The sequence below is a fragment of the Bubalus bubalis genome, chromosome 3 (assembly GCF_019923935.1).
Source record: "Bubalus bubalis isolate 160015118507 breed Murrah chromosome 3, NDDB_SH_1, whole genome shotgun sequence".
In the NCBI taxonomy this organism is placed as follows: Eukaryota; Metazoa; Chordata; class Mammalia; order Artiodactyla; family Bovidae; genus Bubalus; species Bubalus bubalis.
In genome coordinates, this window is record NC_059159.1 from 154,126,311 (window position 1) to 154,147,541 (window position 21,231).

Here is a 21,231-nt window from a genome sequence, read left to right on the forward strand (position 1 = left end):
TGTGGTGGCACCTCACTGTAGTTTTGATTTGCATTTCTGTAGTTATTAGCAATGATGTTTTTTTTTTTTTTTTCTCATGTGGCTATTAGCTAGCTGTGTGTCTTCTTTGGATAAAAGTCTATTTAGGTCTTCTTTCCATTTTTCAACAGAGTCATTTATTTTTGTTGTTGTTGTTATTGAATTGTAGGAGCTGTGCTATATTTTGAAAATTAAGCACTTAGCAGTCACATCATTTACAATATATTCTCCCAGTTCATAGGCTGTCATTTTGTTTTGTTTATGGTTTGCTTTACTATGAAAAATCTTCTAAATTTAATCAGGTTTAATTTGTTTATTTTTGGTTTTATTTCTATTACTTTGGAAGACTAATCTAAGAAAACATTGGTACAATTTACGCCAGAGAATGTTTTGCCTATGTTCTCTTATAGGAGTTTTCATGTCTCGTGTTTAAGTCTTTAAGACATTTGAGTTTATTTTTGTGTATGGCTTGAGGGTCTGATGCTGAAGGTAATGAGGAGTTAAGGGGGACCCTCCTATACTGGTGGGGGTATTTAAACTGGTACAGTCACTATGGAAAAAAATATGGAGTTTCTTCAAAAAATTAAAAATGGAGTTACCATATGACCTAGCAATTCCATTCTTGAGCTTATATCCAGAAAAAACTATAATTCAAAAACATACACGCATCTTTATGTTCATAGCAACACTATTTACCATAGTCATAGCCAGGGCATAGAAGCAACCTAAATGTCCATCAACAGATAATGGATAAAGAAGTGACACACACACACACACACACACACACATAATGGAACATAACTCAGCCATAAAAGAATAAAATAATGCCATTTGCAGTAACATGGATGAATCTAGAGCTTATCATACTTATCAAAGTGAGTCAGAAAGAGAAAGACAAATACTATATGATATCACTTATATAAGGAATCTAAAATATACCAGAAATGAACATATCTATGAAACATAAACAGAATCACAGACATGGAGAACAGACTTGTCATCACCAAGGGAGTGGGGAGTTGGGTAGGGAAGGATTGGGAGTTTGGGATTAGCAGATGCAAATTATTATGTATATGGAGAATAAAACAGTAAGGTCCCAACTGTATAGCACTAGGAAACTATCCAATATCCTGTGATAATCCATAATGTAAAAGAATGTGAATTACTTTCTTGTAGAGCAGAAATCAAAATAATTTTAATATTGATTCAAAAATTATATATATGTATATAATTTTGGGGGAAAGAAAGTCAGCTGAAATTCCCTGAGGAGCTAAATAATGGCAACATATGCAAATAATATTCTATGTAGTATTTTTATTCATATATATTAGTTGGATGGACTGGTAGGTAGAACTAAAATTTTCTAACTCAGCTCTATCAATAAGTTGATAATGTTAATAAGCACCTAGACTTCTTTAAGTCTTCCCTGGTGGCTCAGACAGTAAAGAAGCTGCCTGCGAGGTGGAAGACCTGGGTTCGATCCCTGGGTTGGGAAGATCCCTTAGAGGAGGGCACAGCAACCCACTCCAGTATTCTTGCCTGGGGAATCTGCATGGACAGAGGAGCCTTATGGACTGTAGTCCATAGGGTCGTAAAGAGTCTGACATGACTGAGCAGCTAAGCATAAGCCCAAGTCTTCTTTAAAAACTTGTATCCGTGAGCAACCAATAAGGTTACAAAAGTAAAAGGCAATGTAAGGTTATGCAAAGGATTTAACAAAAGACACATGAATGTCAGGGAAGTTAGGATTACAACCAAGCTTAACAGATGTTTAGATTCATACTTCTGTCATGTCACCCAATAAATTAACCCTTATGAAAAACTGCAACAATTTTTATTAAGATGTAAATCAATTGGTTATTTTAAAACCATTTAGTCAGTAAATGTTTATGAAAGTAAACACCAATAATAGACTGAGTAGTAGAAAACATAAAACACAAGTAAAAGTGGCTCCTTTTTTTTTTTTTTTTTTCCTTTAACTCTCAGGGTTCTTGGCTCTTTATGATGTCACCACTCATCATCACTAATTTGAACTCACAATGCTTAAGTCCTGGAAAATCATAGGTGGGGGAAATGTCTGTACCAAGATTGTAAGTCCTCTTGTCAAATTTTATCTTTTAAAGTAACTGAAATGCTCTAGTTAACTTTACATTTATTCTCTTCAGTGTAAAGAGATGTTTGCTATATTATTTTATTCCAGTGACAGAGAGCATGTGTTTAGTAGACACTTATGTTCTCAAGCAGCATCATAAATTGTTTTGATCCAAGACTTAACTAGTTCATTCACTCAAGTAATATATATATATGACAATGGATAATTCTTTTTCAATGTGATTCTTCATTTTTTATTATATTGTATTTTGGATCATATAAAATGAAAGAATACATGATTGATATTCAGAGAACTATCATCTCCTTAGAGGCCATTTGGAAATTTATGGGAACATATTCTTTGTCACAGTGACTAAGGAATGTTACTGAAATTTAGGGGACATAGGTCAAGGGTGCGAAAACTTTGGCAGTAAGTGGCACAGCCCAACATAAAGAACAATTAAACACTAAATGTATTTCCTTGAGAAATATTGAGTGTGCAAAAGTACTTTGCAATTAGAAGCAGATTATCCAGACCTAGGATGATAATAGCATGCTTATCCTTAAATTATCTTGTGTTAAAATGAGCTAGAAAAATAAAACTTTTCAATTATTTAAAGCTTTTTCTTTTTTACTGTGAAGACATGGAACACAGGCAAAGGCATGTAACTCTGAAATATAAAGGAAAGTGCAATTGGGTTTTCTTTGGACACTACTGTTAAAGGAAAGATAAAACACAAATCTTGAAAATAAAACAGGCTTCTCTGTGCCTACCTCTTTATAATACAATCACTACTTTAAAGGAAAATCTTTGGCAAAATGTTTATAATTGTAATGACTGCTTTTTAGATGTTGGGTGACTTGCTGACTATTTCACAGTAATCTCTGCTCAGGTATACAGCATGACAGAATAACATTATATTGTAATTTCTTTAAAATGTTTCAGTGCAATAAAATACTTATGTTATTATTATCATGAGCATTGTGTAGCTTTCAAAGAATTTCACCATAATGGTTAAAAACTTTATTTTTGGTTTTAGTAATATTTTTATAATGTTGGTTTCTACTGTAATCCCCAAACACTTGTGCTATTATAGAATAAAAGTATGGTTCAATTCATAATCAAATAGCTTCATTTTTGGCCAATGACATACAAAAATCCTTAATAAAATTATCATATACCTTCTGTCTCAAGTGGCAAGTTCTCATTCTCATTTTGAAATGCAGAAAATAAATTTCTACTTTGTCGTTCCTTTGAATTTGTCTGGCAATGATAGGAACTTAATATTAGGCTTACATTTCTGTTCCATGACTACCAGCTTTGTCCCTGATAAATAAAATTCTCCTCATTGGGCTCACTATGCCTTCCTCCCATTTATTCTTCTTTAGTATCTTTATTCATCCGAACCTGAAGAGTTTTACCTCATCTTGCTTTCGCCTCTAATGCAGGTTTTGTCAGTCAACTCTACCCTTCCATTACTAATTTTAAGTCTATATAGGACATATGAAGGAAGTGGAGAGGTTTTCCCCAAAATTTGGCATTACATATGGTATCTAAAAATCTGAACTTCAAAAACTTCCAGCGTTAGCTTCCACATCTCATATCCATTGTGCATTTTATCTTTCTCTTCTATACATTGCATTAATAAGTTCTTTCTTACTCTCTTGGCCTAGAGATTCACCTTGATATATAGAACAGGGTTTACCAACCTTGGTACAGTTGACATTTTAGGAGGGATAACTCTTTTTTTGGAGTTGCAGATGGGGTAGGGGGGTGCAGGGAGGACTGGAAGTCCTGTGTATTGTAAGATGTGTAGCAGTATTCTTACCCACTAGATGTCAGTATCAGCAAGTGTGTGTGTGTGCGCGCGTGTGCGCGCGCACTAAGAGCCATCCCTCACCAAGAAAATCCCATGTGGCTCTTGACATTTGCCCTTATTTAGAGACACCTCTGCAAATACAAGATTGACTCAGGCCCCTGCCAGTCCCGGGAAAACTTTTTGCTAAGTCTTCTGTGCCCTTATTTACTATGCAATTGATACAGAACCCCAAAATCCAAAACCTGTTGACTGGATATATTGGGATATTCACACATAAAGGCTGTCTATGGGCATTTCAAATGGAACTGCAGGCACCAAGATATGGAAGCAATGTAAATATCCATCAACAGATGAATGGATAAAGATGATATATATGCCACATTTCTGTCACATATGATTTTTTGTGACCCAGTGGACTATAGCCTGCCAGGCTCCTCTGTCCCTGAAATTTTCTAGGCAAGAATACTGGAGTGGGTTGCTATTTCCTACTCCAAGGGATCTTCCTGATCCAGAGATCAAACCTGTGTCGCTTGTGTCTCCTCAATTGGCAGGCAGATTCTTTACCACTGTCGTGGTACTTGGTAAGCCACTATATATATATGTACATATTATTATACATAAGGAGAAGGAAATGGTGAAGAACTCCAGTGTTCTTGCCTGGAGAATCCCACAGACAGGGGAGCCTGGTGGACTATAGTCCATGGGCTGCAAAGAATCAGACACAACTGAGCACATGTCTGACTCGTGCTCATTTATATATTTATGTATATACACACATATATGTATTTCATATATATATATATGAAATAGAATATGGCTCAGCCATAAAAAAGGAATGAAATTGTGCTACTCTAACAAAATAGATGGACTTGAAGAATGTTTTATTAAGTAAAATAAGTTAAAGAAAGAAAAATACTGCATGATATCACACATAGAACCTAAAAAAAAAAAACAAACTAGTGAATATAACAAACAAGAAACAGAAATACAGAAGATAAACCTGTGGCTACCAGTGGGGACAGGGAAGTGAGGAGGGGCAATAAAGAGGGAGGCAATAAGAGTTGCATGAACTAGTATAAATAAGCTACAATGATATACTGTAAAATATAGTGAATATAGCCAATATTTTATAATAAGTGTAAATGGAAATGGAATATAACCTTTAAAATTGTACATCTACTATAACATAAAAAGACTTCAATAAAATGAAATTGGAGGCAATATCCCATTATTGAGAGTCCTTACCCTATGAATTTATTATTCATTTTTATAATTATTTCCAAACAGAGATACTATTAAAGGAAAAAGTAAAAGCAGGTGTATTTTGTTCTTATATTAAGTTTCCAGACCAAAACTAAATCCTACAAACTTGGTTGAATGTGTAACCCTTTAATAAAGTACAATTTCCAGTGGTAATATAAAAACAGAGTTTTCTCTTAACATATGATCTCTTCATATCTCCTAGTTTGGGATCTCAACCTTTTATTCAGGAAAATCTAAAGCTAGCTTCCCTTTGTTAAGTCCTGAACATATTATATTCCCTAATGCTGACAATGTCTATCTTCTTCACATAAAAAAGCTTCACAGATACTCAAACTTTTTTCTAACAATTAGATATGTGGATTGGAAGTAAAGATCAATTTGTGGCTTCTGTGTTCCATTTAATCTTAGTTAAGATGAAGTATTAGTTACTCTGTATGTATGGATAATACATCGTGTGTGTGTGTGTGTGAGTGAGTGAGTGTGCATACACGTGCACTAAGTTGCTTCAGTTGTATCCAACTCTTTGTGACCCTATGGAGGACTCTACCAGGCTTCTCTGTCCATGGGGATTCTCCAGGCAAGAATACTGGAGTGGGTTGCCATACTCTCCTCCAGGAGATCTTCCCTACCCTGAGATGGAACTTGCACCTCCCGCATTATAGGTGGATTGTTTACTGTCCGAGCAACCAGGGAAGCCCAAAGACCTTAATATATATATATTCAAAGACCTTAATTCAAACACTAATCGTTTCACAAAATAACAGCCTTTTGACTTAAATATCATGTTTCATCTTTGTAAAGTAATTAAATTAGACCATTTCCAAACTTTTGAGGGACCTCTTTAAAGAAGGATAGAAATAAATTTATAGTCACATAAAAATGGTTTTTAAATAAAACCTGTTAAAACATATACTGGCAGTTTGTGGTTGTTTTTTTTTTTTTCATAAGAAACTTCAAAAATTAAATATGAATACATCCTGGTCTAAACAAATTTCTTGACTGTTACAGAGAGGCAAGGAGAGAGATTCGATTACTAGCAGAACCAGACTTAGGGTAACTACTGAGTCCTAAAATAGTAAATTGATTTAACTGCTTATGATGTGTGTACATTTACATAGTGAGTGAGAACTATGATATTTGGATCATTGCTATTTTCAGGTCCTATAAATTCTCTTCAGTAAAAACAAAATTAAATGCATTGAATTGTCATTAACCCTAACCTAGCCAACCTTAAGAAACAGGAATTTCAACCATATCATTAAGTTACATTTTGCCAGTTTATACTCAGTCCATTCCTCCCCTCTTCATAAATGGCTGCTAAGTTATCATTGAAAATCTTTCCTATTCCTGAAAATCATACAAATTAAATCATAACATATATACACTTTAATTTTTGGCTTCTGGAATTTTTTTTTCTTTCAGTATAGCATTTTTTTGAATCATCCATGTTGCCATGTTGCATACACTAGTAATTCATTCCTCTACATTGCTGAGTAGTATTCCATTACATGGATATACTGTATTTAGTTTACCCATTCCCCAATTGATTGCTTTAGTTTTTGATTATTATGGGGTACTTCAGTTTTGGGTTCTTATGAATAAAGCTGCTATAAATATTTTCCCCAAGTTTTTGGTAGAATTCTCTTGGGTAAGCTACTAGTGAAAATACTGAACCATAAAACATGTGTATGCTTAACTTTATTTTAAAATATCAAATTACATTCAAAATTGATAGTACTATTTGTATATCCATCATTGATGATGAACATGTCAGATGCTCTATATTGTAGCTGATGACTGGTGTCATTAATCCTTAAAACTTTAGTTATTCTAGTGGGTTGAAATGGTTCTTTTATTTTTAATCAGAGAAAAAGGTTCTTTTATTTCTAATCAGAGAAATATATATTTTTACATGTATAATTTTTTCCTTTTCATCTTTCATTTCCCAGAGGATTTATTTATTTATTTTTTGGTTTCTTTACATAGGTCCATATATTTCAATAAAATTGTTTTAAAATAATTTATTACAAGTTATATTCTATTGTTTCTTTAAATGTAAATTCTTTTATAATTATAAATATATAATTAATTTATATAATTAGAGCTTATATGATCTTATTACATTCACTAAATATCTCTAAATAATTATATTTTAGCTGTCATTCAATATAGTATTTACTCAATCTTGCGCTCTGTGAATAAAGACCATTTTGCTTCCTGTCCAGTCTTATGTTTTTAGTGCCTTATAGAACAAAACAGGGTCTAGGTTACAATGCAGGAATGAAGTGAATATCCATAACTTGTTTACAGATTTTAGAGGAAAGACAGTCAATATTCCACCATTAATTTAATTTTAATAGTAAGTATGGTCTAGACTCATTTATCAATTTGAGGAAGATGTGTTCTGTTTTTTGTTTTCTCAGACTCTTTAATCATGAATGAATGTTACTTTTTTTCAAAACTTCTAAATATTTTGAGATGATCAAGAGGATTTTCTTATATTTTTTGAGGTAATTACATTGATTAATTCATATACCTTAAACTAACATATTTACATTCGAGAGAGTATACCTCAATGATCATGATGTATTAGACTTTATGTATATTACATATTGTTCAGCAAGAATAAGAAATCGTTAAGGAATTTTGTCTGTAATAATGCATAGTATTAGTCTATAATATACATTTCTAGTAATGTTCTTGAGACATTTTGATGACTGTTCTTTATATCAGCCTCAAGAATGGGTATAAACCTTTGCTCCTTCTTGTTTCTGAAAAAATTGTGTAGAGTTAGTATTTTTGCCTTAAGTTTTAAATTTGATTTATCAATAAAATGCTATGAGCCTGGGCTTTGCTTTCTGGGAAGCTTTAAGATAATAGATGAAATTTATTTAATAGTTATTGGACTATTCACCATTTTATTTTTTCATTGAGTGTCAGTACTGGTAAACAATCCTGGAGAAGGGAACTCACTCCAGTATCCTTGCCTGGAAAATTTTATGGATAGAGGAGCCTGGTGGGCTATAGTCCATGGGGTCGCAAAGTGTTGGACACGGCTGAGAGACTAACATACTTATTGGTAAATAAACAAATTTTACAAGGAGCTCATCTATTTCACATAAGTTGTTCAATTTACTGTAATAAAATTATTACTGATATAGCTCATTATCCTTTAAAATATATATAATTATAAAACCTTCATCTGTCCTGATACTGGTAATCTGTGTATTCTCTCTCTTTTTCTAATCAATCTTCTTAAAAGTCAATATATTTTAATAACCTTTTCAAAAAGCAAACATTGGATTTTTATATTTGCTCTAATTTTTTAAAATTATCATTTTATATTGGAATATAGCTGATTTGCAGGTTTCAGGGGTACAACAAAGTAACTCAGTTATACATATACATGAACCAACTCTTTTTCAAATACTTTTCCCATTGAGGTTATTTCAGAATATTGATCAAGGTTTCTCGTGCTATAGTGTAGGTCCCTGTTTGTTATCTACTTTTAAATACAGTAGTATGTATATGGCAACCCAGGAACCCAATTTATTCATCCCCCTACTAAAGTGTGTTTTTAAGTCTGTGAGTTCCTTTCTGCTTTGTAAATAAGTTCATTTGTATCTTTTTATTAAGATTCCACATATAAGTAATTATGTTTATCATTATCTAACATACTTAATATGATAATATCCAGGTCCATCCATGTTGTTAACAAATGGCATTATTTCATTCTTTTTAATGACTAATATTCCATTGTATATGTGTACCATATCTTTTTTATCCATTCCTTCATCAATTGACATTTAGGCTGCTTCCATGTCTTGCTTATTGTAAACAATGCTGCAATAAACAATGGGGTGCATGTACACTTCGAAACCATGTTTTCCTTCAGATATATGCCCTGGAGTGGGATTGTGGAATCATATGATAGCTTTATTTTTAGTTTGTTTCAGGAACCTTTATACTGTTCTCCATACTGGCTATACCAATTAACATTTCCACCAACAGTGTAGGTGGGTTCCTTTTTTGCCACATTCTCTCCAGCATTTATTGTTTGTAGACTTTTTGATGATGGCCATTCTGACTGCTATGAGGTGATCTCATTTGTAGTTATCACTTGCATTTATCTAATAATTAGTGAAGGTGAGTATCTTTCCACGTGTCTTTTGGACATTTCTATGTCTTCTTTAGATAAATGTCTATTTAGGTCTTCTGCTCACTTTTAGATTGGGTTATTCATTCTTTTGGCATTGAGCTGAGTGAGCTGTTTGTAAATTTTGGAGATTAATGGCTTCTTGGATGCATTGTTCGCAAATATTTTCTCCTATTCTGTAGATTTTCTTTTCTTTTTGTTTATGGTTTCTTTTGCTGTGAAAAATATTTGAGCATAATTAGGTCACATTTGTTTATTTTTATTTCCATTATTCTAGGAGATGGACCAAAAATATATTGCTGCAATTTATGTCAAAAAGCATTGTAATATACTGTGGACTTATGTTTTCTTCTAAGAGTTTTATAATATCCAGTCTCAGATTTAGGTCTTTAATCCATTCTGAGTTTGTTCATGTGTATGGTGTGATCAGATGTTTTAATTTCATTTTTTTACATGTAGCAGTCCAGTTCTCCCAGAATCATTTATTGAAAAGACTGTGTCTTCTCCATTGCATATTCTTGGTTCTTCATCACAGATTAGAGGAAATGCTTTCAACTTTTCAACATTGAGTATGATGTTAATTGGAGTTCTGAAATATGTAGACTTTATTATGTTTTTTTTTTAATTTTAAATTTTATTTTATTTTTAAACTTTTCAAAATTGTATTAGTTTTGCCAAATATCAAAATTAATCTGCCACAGGTATACATGTGTTCCCCATCCTGAACCCTCCTCCCTCCTCCCTCCCCATACCATCCCTCTGGGTCATCCCAGTGCACTAGCCCCAAGCACCCAGTATCGTGCATCAAACCTGGTCTGGCAACTCGTTTCATACAAGATATTCTACATGTTTCAATGCCATTCTCCCAAATCTTCCCACCCTCTCCCTCTCCAACAGAGTCCATAAGACTGTTCTATACATCAGTGTCTCTTTTGCTGTCTCATACACAGGGTTATTGTTACCATATTGTTACTTTCTAAATTCCATATATATGTGTTAGTATACTGTATTGGTGTTTTTCTTTCTGGTTTAATTCACTCTGTATAATAAGCTCCAGTTTCATCCACCTCATTAGAACTGATTCAAATGTATTCTTTTTAATGGCTGAGTAATACTCCATTGTGTATATGTACCACAGCTTTCTTATCCATTCATCTGTTGATGGACATCTAGGTTGCTTCCAAATAGCCTTTATTATGTTGAGGCATGTGCCCTCATTGCCCACTTTCTGGAGAGTTTTTATCATAAATGCTTGTTGAATTTGATCAAAAGCTTTTTATCATCTATTGAGATAATCATATGGTTTTTAGTCTTCAATGTGTTATTGTGATGTAACACACTAATTGATTTGTGGATATAGAAAACTGCTTGTATTCTTGGGATAAATCCTACTTAATAAGTGGTGTATGTCCTTTAAGCAGAGACATTACTTCGCCAACAAAGGTCCATCTAGTCAAGTCTATGGTTGATCCAGTGGTCATGTATGGATGTGAGAGTTGGACTGTGAAGAAAGCTGAACACCAAAAAATTGATGCTTTTGAACTGCAGTGTTGGAGAAGACTCTTGAGAGTCCCTTGGATTGCAAGGAGATCCAACCAATCCATTCTAAAGGACATCAGCCCTGGGTGTTCTTTGGAAGGAATGATGCTAAAGCTGAAACTCCAGTACTTTGGCCACCTCATGCGAAGAGTTGACTCATTGGAAAAGACTCTGATGCTGGGAGGGATTGGGGGCAGGAAGAGAAGGGGATGACAGAGGATGAGATGGCTGGATGGCATCACCAACTCGATGGAAGTGAGTTTGAGTGAACTCCGGAAGTTGAAGATGGACAGGGAGGCCTGGGGTGCTGCAATTTATGGGGTCGCAAAGAGTTGGATATGACTGAGTGACTGAACTGAACTGAACTGATGATCCTTTAATGTACTGAAGGGATTTCATTTGCTAGTATTTTGTTGAGAATTTTTGCATCTATATTCATCAGTTTATTGGCCTGTAATTTTCTATTTTTTGTGGTGTCTTTGGTTTTGGCATCATGGTGATGGTGGCCTCATTGAATGAATTTTGGAATGTTCCTTCCTCTGTGTTTTTTTTTTTTTTTTTTTTGAATAGTTTCAGAAGGATGGTTTCTCTGGTGACTCAGTGGCAAAGAATCCACCTGCCAATGCAGGTGATAGGGGTTCAATCCCTGGGTCAGAAAGATCTCCTGAAGAAGGAAATGACAACCCACCAACTCTTCTCTAAACATTTGAGAGACTTGGCCTGTGAAACCATCTGGTCCCAGACTTTTGTTTGTTGGGAATTTATAAATCACAGTTTCAAATTCAGTACTTGTGATTGGTCTGTTCATATTTTCTATTTCTTCCTAGTTCAGTCTTGGGAGATTGTAATTGTCTAAGAATTTGTCCATTTCTTCTAGTTTGTCCATTTTATTGGTATATAATGCCATGAGTAGTCTATTATGATATTTTGTATTTCTTTAATGTCAGCTCTAACTTCTTTTTCATTTGCTATTTTATTGATTTGGGCCCTCTTCCTTTTTCTCTTGATGAGTCTCACTAACAGTTTATCAATTTTGTTTATCTTTTCAAAAAACCAGCTTTTAGCTTCATTAATGTTTTATATTGTATTTTCATCTCTATTTCATTTATTTATCCTGTTATCTTTATGATTTTTGTCCTACTAATTTTGGGTTTAGTTACTTCTTTAGTTACTTTAGGGTAAGATTGGGTTGTTTATTAGAGATTTTTCTTGTTGCCTCATGTAAGATTGTATTGCTATAAACTTTCCTCTGAGAACTGCTTTTGCTCTGTCTCCTAGGTTTTGAATTGTGATGCTCTCATTGTCATTTGTCTCTAGGAATTTTTTAATTTTCTCTTTGATTTTTTCAATGATCAATTGATTGTTTAGTAGCAGTTTTTTTTAGTCTCTACATGTTTATGTTTTTTAGGCTTTTTAAAAAAATTGATTACTAATGTCATAGACTTGTGGTCAGAAAATATGCTTGATTTCAACTTTCTTAAATTAATCAAGGCTCATTTTGACACCCAGAATATGATCAATCCTGAGGAATGTTCCATGTACATTGGGAAAAAAATGCATTCTTCTGCTTATGATGGAATGTTCTACAAATATCAATTAAGTTCCCCTGTAAGTATCAAGTAACTATGTGAACACTTTTTTCAAATCCTAAAAGTAAATTCTAAAAGTACAGGAGGCAGTGATCAAGTGCATCCCCAAGAAAAAGAAAGCAAAAATTCAAAATGGTTGTCTGAGGAGGCCTTGCAAATAGCTAAGAAAAGAAGGGAAGCAAAAGGCAAAGGAGAAAAGCAAAAATACACCATCTGCATGCAGAGTTCCAAAGAATAGCAAGGAGAAATAAGAAAGCCTTCCTCAGTGATCAGTACAAAGAAATAGAGGAGAACAACAGAATGGGAAAGACTAGAGATCTCTTCAAAAATTAGACACACTAAGGGAACATTTCATGCAAAGATGGGCTCAATAAAAGAGAGAAACAGTATGGACCTAACAGAAGCAGAAGATATTAAGAGGTGGCAAGAATACAAAGAAGAACTATACAAAAAGATCTTAATGACCCAGATAACAATGATGGTGTGATCACTCACCTAGATCCAGACATCCTGGAGTGCAAAGTCAAGTGGGCTTTAGGAAGCATCACTATGAACAAAGTTAGTGGAAGTAATGGAATTCCAGCTGAGTTATTTCAAATCCTAATTTCAAATCCTGATGTGGTGAAAGTGCTGCACTCAATATACCAGCAAATTTGGAAAACTCAGCAGTGGCCAGAGGACTGGAAAATGTCAGTTTTCATTCCAGTCCCAAATAAAGGCAATGCCAAGGACTGTTCAAACTACTGCACAATTGCATCCATCTCACATGCTAGCAAAGTAATGCTCAAAATTCTCCAAGCCAGACTTCAACAATACATGAACCATGAACTTCCAGATGTTCAAGCTGGATTAGAAAGACAGAGGAAGCACATATTAAATTGCCAACATCTGTTGGATTATAGAAAAAGCAAGATAATTTCAGAAAAACATCTATTTCTGCTTCATTGACTACACTAAAGCTTTTAACTGTGTGGATCACAGCAAACTGTGGGAAATTCTTCAAGAGATGGGAATACCAGACCACCTTACCTGCCTCATGTGAAAACTGTATGCAGGTCAAGAAGCAACAGTTAGAACTGGACACTGAACAACAGGACTGGTTCCACATTGGGAAAGGAGTACGTCAAGACTGTATATTGTCACCCTGCTTATTTAACTTATATGCAGAGTACATCATGTGAAATTCTGGGCTGGAGGAAGCCCAAGCTGGTATCAAGATTGCTGGGAGAAATATCAATAACCTCAAATACACAGATGACATCACCCTTATGGCAGAAAGCAAAGAGGAACTAAAGAGCCTTTTGATGAAAGTGAAAGAAGAGTGTGAAAAATCTGGCTTAAAATTCAACATTCAAAAAACAAAGATAATGGCATCCAGTCCCATCATTTCATGGCAAGTAGATGGGGAAACAATGGAAACAGTGACAGACTTTTTTTTCTTGTGCTCCAAAAATTTTCAGATGGTGACTGCAGCCATGAAATTAAAAGACACTTGTTCCTTGAAAGAAAAGCTATTTCCAACCTAGACAGCATATTAACAAGAAGAGACATTACTTTGCCAGCAAGGTCTGTGTAGCCAGTAGTCATGTATGGATGTGAGAGTTGTACCATAAAGAAGGCTGAGAGCTGAATAATTGATTCTTTTGAATTGTATTGTTGGAAAAGATTTCAGAGTCCCTTGGAGTGCAAGGAGATCAATCCAGTCCATCCTAAAGGAAATCAGTCCTGAATATTCATTGGAAGGACTGATGCTGAAACTGAAGTTCCAATACTTTGGACACCTGAGAGAAGATGTGACTCATTAGAAAAGACCTTGATGCTGGGAAAGACTGAAGGCAGGAGGATAAGTGGACAACAGAGGATGAGATGGTTAGATGGCATCACTGACTAAATAGACATGAGTTTGAGCAAGCTGGGAATTGGTGATGGAAAGAGAAGCCTGGCATGTTGGAGTCAATGGGGTCACAAAGAGTTGGACACGACTGAGCAACTGAACTGATGAGTTCAAATCCTTGTTCAAGGGTCAACTGTAATTTTGTTATTGACTTTTAATTCAATTGCTTTATGATCAAAGAATATTCCTCAGAGATTACATACAATTTCATGGACCATGCTTATGTACCACTTTAAAATCTCATATATAATAATGTGTTTTCTGTTTCAGAGCACTTAGAGAAAAAAAGTTTATAACCATGATTGAAAATAAAAAAATTTCACCAGTATATAAATGTACATTGGCAAGATCTAAGCCTAGAAATTTAGATATAGTAGGACAAGTAATTTTAATACACATCCCCAGTCAAGAAATACTAGGTCAGATAACTTAATAGTCAATACATCTTAAATTTTATTCAATTAATTCATTCAAATTTTTGTAGAGTGGCAAACGTGTGCCAGGTTTTCTGCTGGGAACTAAAATTTTAATGAAGCTTCCAAGATACTTTTTTTTTTTTTACTATATTTTATTAGTATTATTTATGCAATGTCAAAAAAGTAAAATGCTTTGTGGGCATGTGTGTTTTTAGGTGTATGCATATGTGTGTTTGTGTGTGTGTGTGTTTGTGTGTGTGTGTAAAACTGAAACTCATGATCATCAGTGACTTTATTTTTGTAATATAATGGGCTAATATATAAATATATTCCTTTAACAGATCTTATTATGTGCCTTAGTTAAAATAAGAATTAGATGTAAAATGTTTCTTTGTGAGCATAAACGTGCTTATACTGCTAAGACAAACAGAAACTACTTTATAACACCAGTTATATATATATATATATATATATATATATATATATATATAATTATCTTGAAAGCATCAAAATCCATATCAATAATTGTGGTAACCACTGACCAACACACACACACACACACACACATGCATCTCATGGAAAAACATGTTTGCCATTTATTAATTTGGATTTGGTTAAATTCTGAGATTATTTTGAGGATCTGGCCTTACCTAGGCATAGTCTTTTTAAGACTATATCTTATAATTCTTACAATGTCTTACAGTTCAATTTTAAGAGTCTTTGGAACACAAAGTGGGGAAAATTTCACTCATGGTTTCACATTAAAAATAAATCATAAATGTCAATATTTAAGATATGTCAATTGAGTTTTTTCTGAAAAATCTTTACCCACCTTATTTTAATTATGTTGAAGTTTGTGCTACTGCTCTCCATTTTTCTGTGTTGAAGTAATCTTACATAATAAACAGATCTAAGAATGCAAAATATTTCTCTAGCTTGCAGTGGCAAGTGTTTATGTGTAATAATGATCATTAAATAGAGTGATTTTATATAAATTGATTAAAACTTTTCCCTCTTATTTCAGTAGCCAAAAAATAAACTTTGGAGAATATGATAATTACGTTCCAGGTAAGAAAGAGTTCATTTAAAAAAAAATGTATAAGTAATTTTAGGGGTAAGTGATAAAACAACAGCTGTTAAGGAGCATTATTAAAAATCAACTTTTAATTTTTCAAGCACTTTTATGATGGGTTCAGTAAATACCTTCTAAAGATATTTTGTCTTTAATTCAAAGAAAATTAAGTAAATATGTTTAGCAACATAAAGGACATATTTACATGTTAGAACTCAAAACAATCAGAAAATCTTACATGAGAGGCAGTGTAAAGAATGGATAAACAACTTTTCATCTGTGTCAGAAATGTCTTCTGCTACATTCCTGATACTCTGTACCACACTTATAACTGACAAAGAATTCATTACTTGACAAGGCCAATCAATCTGATGTTGAAGTGTAAGTAAGTGTTAGCTGCTTAATCGTGCCTGACTCTTTGCAACCCCATGGACTGCAGCCCACCAGGCTTCTCTGTCCATGAGATTTTCCAGGCAAAGATACTGGAGTGGGTTGCCATTTCCTTCTTCTTCTCTTATATCAAGTAATCAATTTTAACTCATATATTGAACTTAAACACATCTTTCATTTTGCATATTTTCTCATTGATCCTGATTCTGTCTTTAGAATGACAAGTCTCATATATAGCATGTTTTGTACATATTTAAATTGAGTGAACATATCTCTTTCACTGGTCTCACTGGTAACCTTAATGTTTTTAACTGTTTATATTATAGTTTCTATGTAACTCAACCATCATAATCATAATTCTGTAGGTACTCCTTATCAATTTTCTTCATTAGTATATCACTTATAATAGTGCAGTTCTTGGGCATATAACATTTATTCTTGTAGCTTAGAAAATGATTAATAATTAAGAGAATCTTAGACTCAATCATATATTTACTGATTATTTTAAACAAGAAATGTGCTAAGTGCTTTGGAAGTTACAGAAGTAGTTACCACATCTTCTGTTCTCAGCAGAATTGTATTCCAACCAAAAGAGTATTAAAAAAAAAAAAATCTAGAATGGAGAGATAGAAGGATTAAGAGGAAACAGTAAAACTGCTTCTTTCTATTTACATGACAGACTATATTAGTTTCACAGTGACTATATAGCTAACCATAAAGCTGGTCAAAATTTAAAAATGATCAAATTTAATTTCCTCATATTAATAATAAAATTTTTCAAATATTACCAAATGCATGAAACCATAATTTGAATCATTTATTTATTCATTTACATATAATTACCTTACTGCCATTTTATACCTGATAAAATTCTATTTACTCTGAGATGTATGCTTATTTTTTGTTTTTTATTTCAGTCAGTGAATTAAGCAAAAAATCATGGAATCAGCAACATTTTGCCCTGGTATTTCCCAAACCACCAAGGCCAGGAAAAAAAAGGAGATCAAAACCTTCCCTACTACAAGAAAATACAAGTCCTGTGAGTATTGAAAAAGTTATATAATATTACTCATAACAATCTTCAAATTATGAATATTTTAAATATGTTATAGATCAGTGTTGACCAATGGAATTTCCGTGACGATGGAAGTATTTTATATCTTTACATTCTAATTCCAATATTGCTACTGAACACTTGAAATGAGACTAGTCCAACTGTGCAATTGGATTTTACAATTCAGTTGGATTCAGTTCACATGAGGCTTTTAAATAGCATACTGGACCATACATGTGTGTTAAGTTGCTTCAGTCATGTCTAACTCTTTGCAACCTTATGGACTGTAGCCCACTGGACTCCTCTGTCCATGAGATTCTCCAGGTAAGAATACTAGAGTGGACTTCCATGCCCTTCTCCAGCGGATATTCCCAACCCAGGGATCTAACCTCCATCTCTTATGCCTCTTAAATTAGGAGGCAGATTGTTTACCACTAATGCCACCTGGGAAGTTCATGAATAGTACAGTTAAAGGTAATTCAATTCTACTACTTGGAGAAAGTAGATATATTTTATTTGCATTTCACTGTATAAAAAGTATTCCCATATTTTCTATCAAATATTACTTCAGCAATTCCACATTACAGAAAATATGTATCCAAGAAACATAGAAATCTGTATATCCTAATGTTACATTTAGTATGAACATTCAGAAAATATTCATCAGCTGGAGATATCCCCTTATTAGAATCATGGAGTTACATCATACACTGAGAAAGTTTCAATGCTTTCCCATTTCCAGAAATATATAATTCAGAATTCTGAGCATTAGAAGATTAATATTTCCCAATGTTTCTGGGATCATCATGGAATATGAAAAATTTCAAGAAAAATTTTCACAAAATGATGTATCTTCAACTCTTATTGATGTAACCCAATTTCTTCTGTTTTTTCATGTTCTTTTTCTTTCTTTCTTTCTTGTTTGTTTTATCATTCATTAACATTCTTTCCAAAATTTGTTATTTTTGCAATTAAGTTTTTAAAAATATTTGACTATGAGTTGAAAACAGAATACACCATTCTGCAGAAACTAGTTGTCAATGAAAGGTTATTGCTTTCATTATTGCAGGTTCTTAGCTGATGTTCAAATTATATCTTGTCAAGGAGAAGAGTACCAGGCTTTTAATTTTAACCACAGGTAGCATTCAAACTTCCAGAGACCTTGAATGTGACAATAGAGACCAGGATATGCTTGAACATGAAACTCTTAGATATTAGAGAATAATTAGTTCTTGAGTTAGCATAGAAATGGAAAGTGGGTAAGATATTCCAACAAGCTTTAAGAACACAGAGTTCAAAAAAAAAAAAAAAAAAAGGTCTCTCATGATTGTGAAGAGAGCTTCTGATACGTCATTAGAAAATGGATGTCTCTGAGAATTTTAACATAAATCTTGAGAGAATTATGAAGGTCCTCTAAATTAAAATTAGCCCTAAGATGAGGTATGTCTGTCCTTTAGTACAACAAGGAACAAAATTTTTTAAAAAGCACAATAAACTGTGCAAACTACCACTTATCTGCTTCCTTGGTGGCTCAGAGGTTAAAGTGTCTGCCTGGAATGCAGGAGATCCAGGTTTGATCCCTGGGTTGGGAAGATCCCCTGGAGAAGGAAATGGCAACCCACTCCAGTACTCTTGCCTGGAGAATCCCATGGAGGGAAGAGCCTGGTAGGCTACAGTCCATGGGGTCGCAAAGAGTTGGACACGACTGAGTGACTTTTCTTCCTTTCCCAAAATCTTTTCATGGTCAAAGTTGAGTGCATTCAATATCTGGTAAAAAGGGCTGTGTAATTCACACACAAGTTGTTCATCATTATTCTAACCCATATTTCAGAAATATGATGCAGAGAAGTTAAGGGGAGATCGTAAACAACCTTTATGGATGCACCGTTCTTTAATGAGAATTTCTGAGAGACCATCTGTTTATTTAGCTGCCAGGAGTCGGCATCCCCAGAAAGAAACTCCTCCCTCCCAGGAGGATGCTAAACAGGCAGCAAAACCTTCATCTCCGATTGTTAAGAAAAGTAAAGAAGACAAGGACAAATCAGATTCAGAAGCAGAGTCCATAGTTTCAAAGGAAAAACCCAGGAAACTTTCAAAAGCTAAAGAAGAGAAACCAGATGAAAAGAAAGATTTAAAAAAAGAAAGAAAAGATTCAAAGAAGGGCAAGGAATCAGCGACAGAATCTGAAGATGAAAAAGCAGGTGCAGAGAAAGGTGCTAAAAAAGGTAAAAAAGGTTCAAAGAAGGGCAAGGAGTCTGCTACAGAATCAGAAGGTGAAAAAGGAGATGCAAAGAAAGATGACAAAAAAGGTAAAAAAGGTTCAAAGAAGGGCAAAGAGTCTGCTACAGAATCAGAAGGTGAAAAAGGAGATGCAAAGAAAGATGACAAAAAAGGTAAAAAAGGTTCAAAGAAGGGCAAAGAGTCTGCTACAGAATCAGAAGGTGAAAAAGGAGATGCAAAGAAAGATGACAAAAAAGGTAAAAAAGGTTCAAAGAAGGTCAAGGAGTCTGATTCAAAGGCAGAAGGTGATAAAGGAGATGCAAAGAAAGATGACAAAAAAGATAAGAAAGGTTCAAAGAAGGGCAAGGAGTCTGCTACAGAATTAGAAGGTGAAAAAGGAGATGCAAAGAAAGATGACAAAAAAGGTAAAAAAGGTTCAAAGAAGGGCAAAGAGTCTGCTACAGAATCAGAAAGTGAAAAAGGAGATGCAAAGAAAGATGACAAAAAAGGTAAAAAAGGTTCAAAGAAGGGCAAAGAGTCTGCTACAGAATCAGAAGGTGATAAAGGAGATGCAAAGAAAGATGACAAAAAAGATAAGAAAGGTTCAAAGAAGGGCAAGGAGTCTGCTACAGAACCAGAAGGCGAAAAGAAAGATTCAAAGGATAAGGAAGGGAAAAAAGATCCAAAGAAAGCAGGTGAGAAAGGTGATGAATCAAAGGACAAAAAAGATGCAAAGAAGAAGGACAGTAAAAAAGAAAAGAAAGATGAGAAGAAGCCTGGTGAGGCAGAAAGTGAGCCAAAGGATTCAGCCAAGAAGGATGCCAAGAAGGACGCCAAGAAGGATGCCAAGAAGGATGCCAAGAAGGATGCCAAAAAGGGAAAGTAGGCCTTGGATGATAATTCAAAAGCATATTTGATGAAACAATTTTAGTAGTCTGAAACTGCATCTATGAGTGGAAGTTGTATCCAAAGAATTAATGACATAATTTGTAAAATGTGGGAAAGAAGAATTCAAAAGATGGACTCAAAAAAGCTTCATTAAAAAAAAATAAGGAAAAACATTAAAAGGGCTTGGAGGTTAGTTACAAAATATTTGGGGAGACGAGGATTCAAAGAAAGACCCCCAGAAAGATTCAAAAAGAATATTCAAATAAGAAAGTAGAAGTTAATGATGTTGAATCTATGGATACAAGGAAGAAACAAAATCAACAAAGGAGTAAAAAAAAATCATGGATACAGATGTTGAATACATAGATTTAAACAACTTGAAGTTAATACCCACAGATTTAAATAAAGAATCGTAGAAGTCGGAGGGGAAGTCAAACAAATTTCATAAAATCTACTTTCAAATAAGCACAAATACAGCATTCCTAAAAAAAAAAAAAAAAAAAAGAAAAGAAAAAAAAAGGAAAAAGAAAAAAAAAATTACTGCTTTTTTGTGAGCCTATACCATCTCTGAAGAATAACCAGCCACAAACAAGTTGATGGATATTGAATACTCTGCTTCCAAGACAAGATAAACATACTTGGTAAGTTAGTTTTGCTTCCTTTTAAATAAAATAAGATTAAAAATCAATTGAACTAGCTTAAAGGTTTGAGTTTAAATTTATAATTCTTATAAAATCTCTGTAATCTGATTAGATTTTTACTAGATTTTCATCAGGTTTGAACATTTTCATAAGAAATATTTAAGAATGTGGTGGGGACAC

General features: G+C 33.7%; 1 protein-coding gene across 2 annotated transcripts in view; it reads left to right on the plus strand.

The window, feature by feature from the left end:
* The first annotated feature begins 2,045 nt into the window (after nt 1-2,045).
* Nucleotides 2,046-21,231, plus strand: part of CYLC2 (cylicin 2) — a 36,303-nt gene continuing 17,117 nt past the window's right edge. The window contains exons 1-4 of one of the 2 annotated variants that reach the window (XM_006046440.4): nt 2,046-2,108; nt 15,811-15,854; nt 17,166-17,287; nt 19,134-21,121. In XM_006046440.4, the coding sequence (XP_006046502.4) occupies nt 2,092-2,108; nt 15,811-15,854; nt 17,166-17,287; nt 19,134-20,408 (1,458 nt within the window). In that variant the 5' untranslated portion in view covers nt 2,046-2,091 and the 3' untranslated portion in view covers nt 20,409-21,121. Of the gene's footprint in view, nt 2,109-15,810; nt 15,855-17,165; nt 17,288-19,133; nt 21,122-21,231 lie in introns of those variants that run through there. The other variant, XR_006549228.2, reaches the window with a different exon arrangement.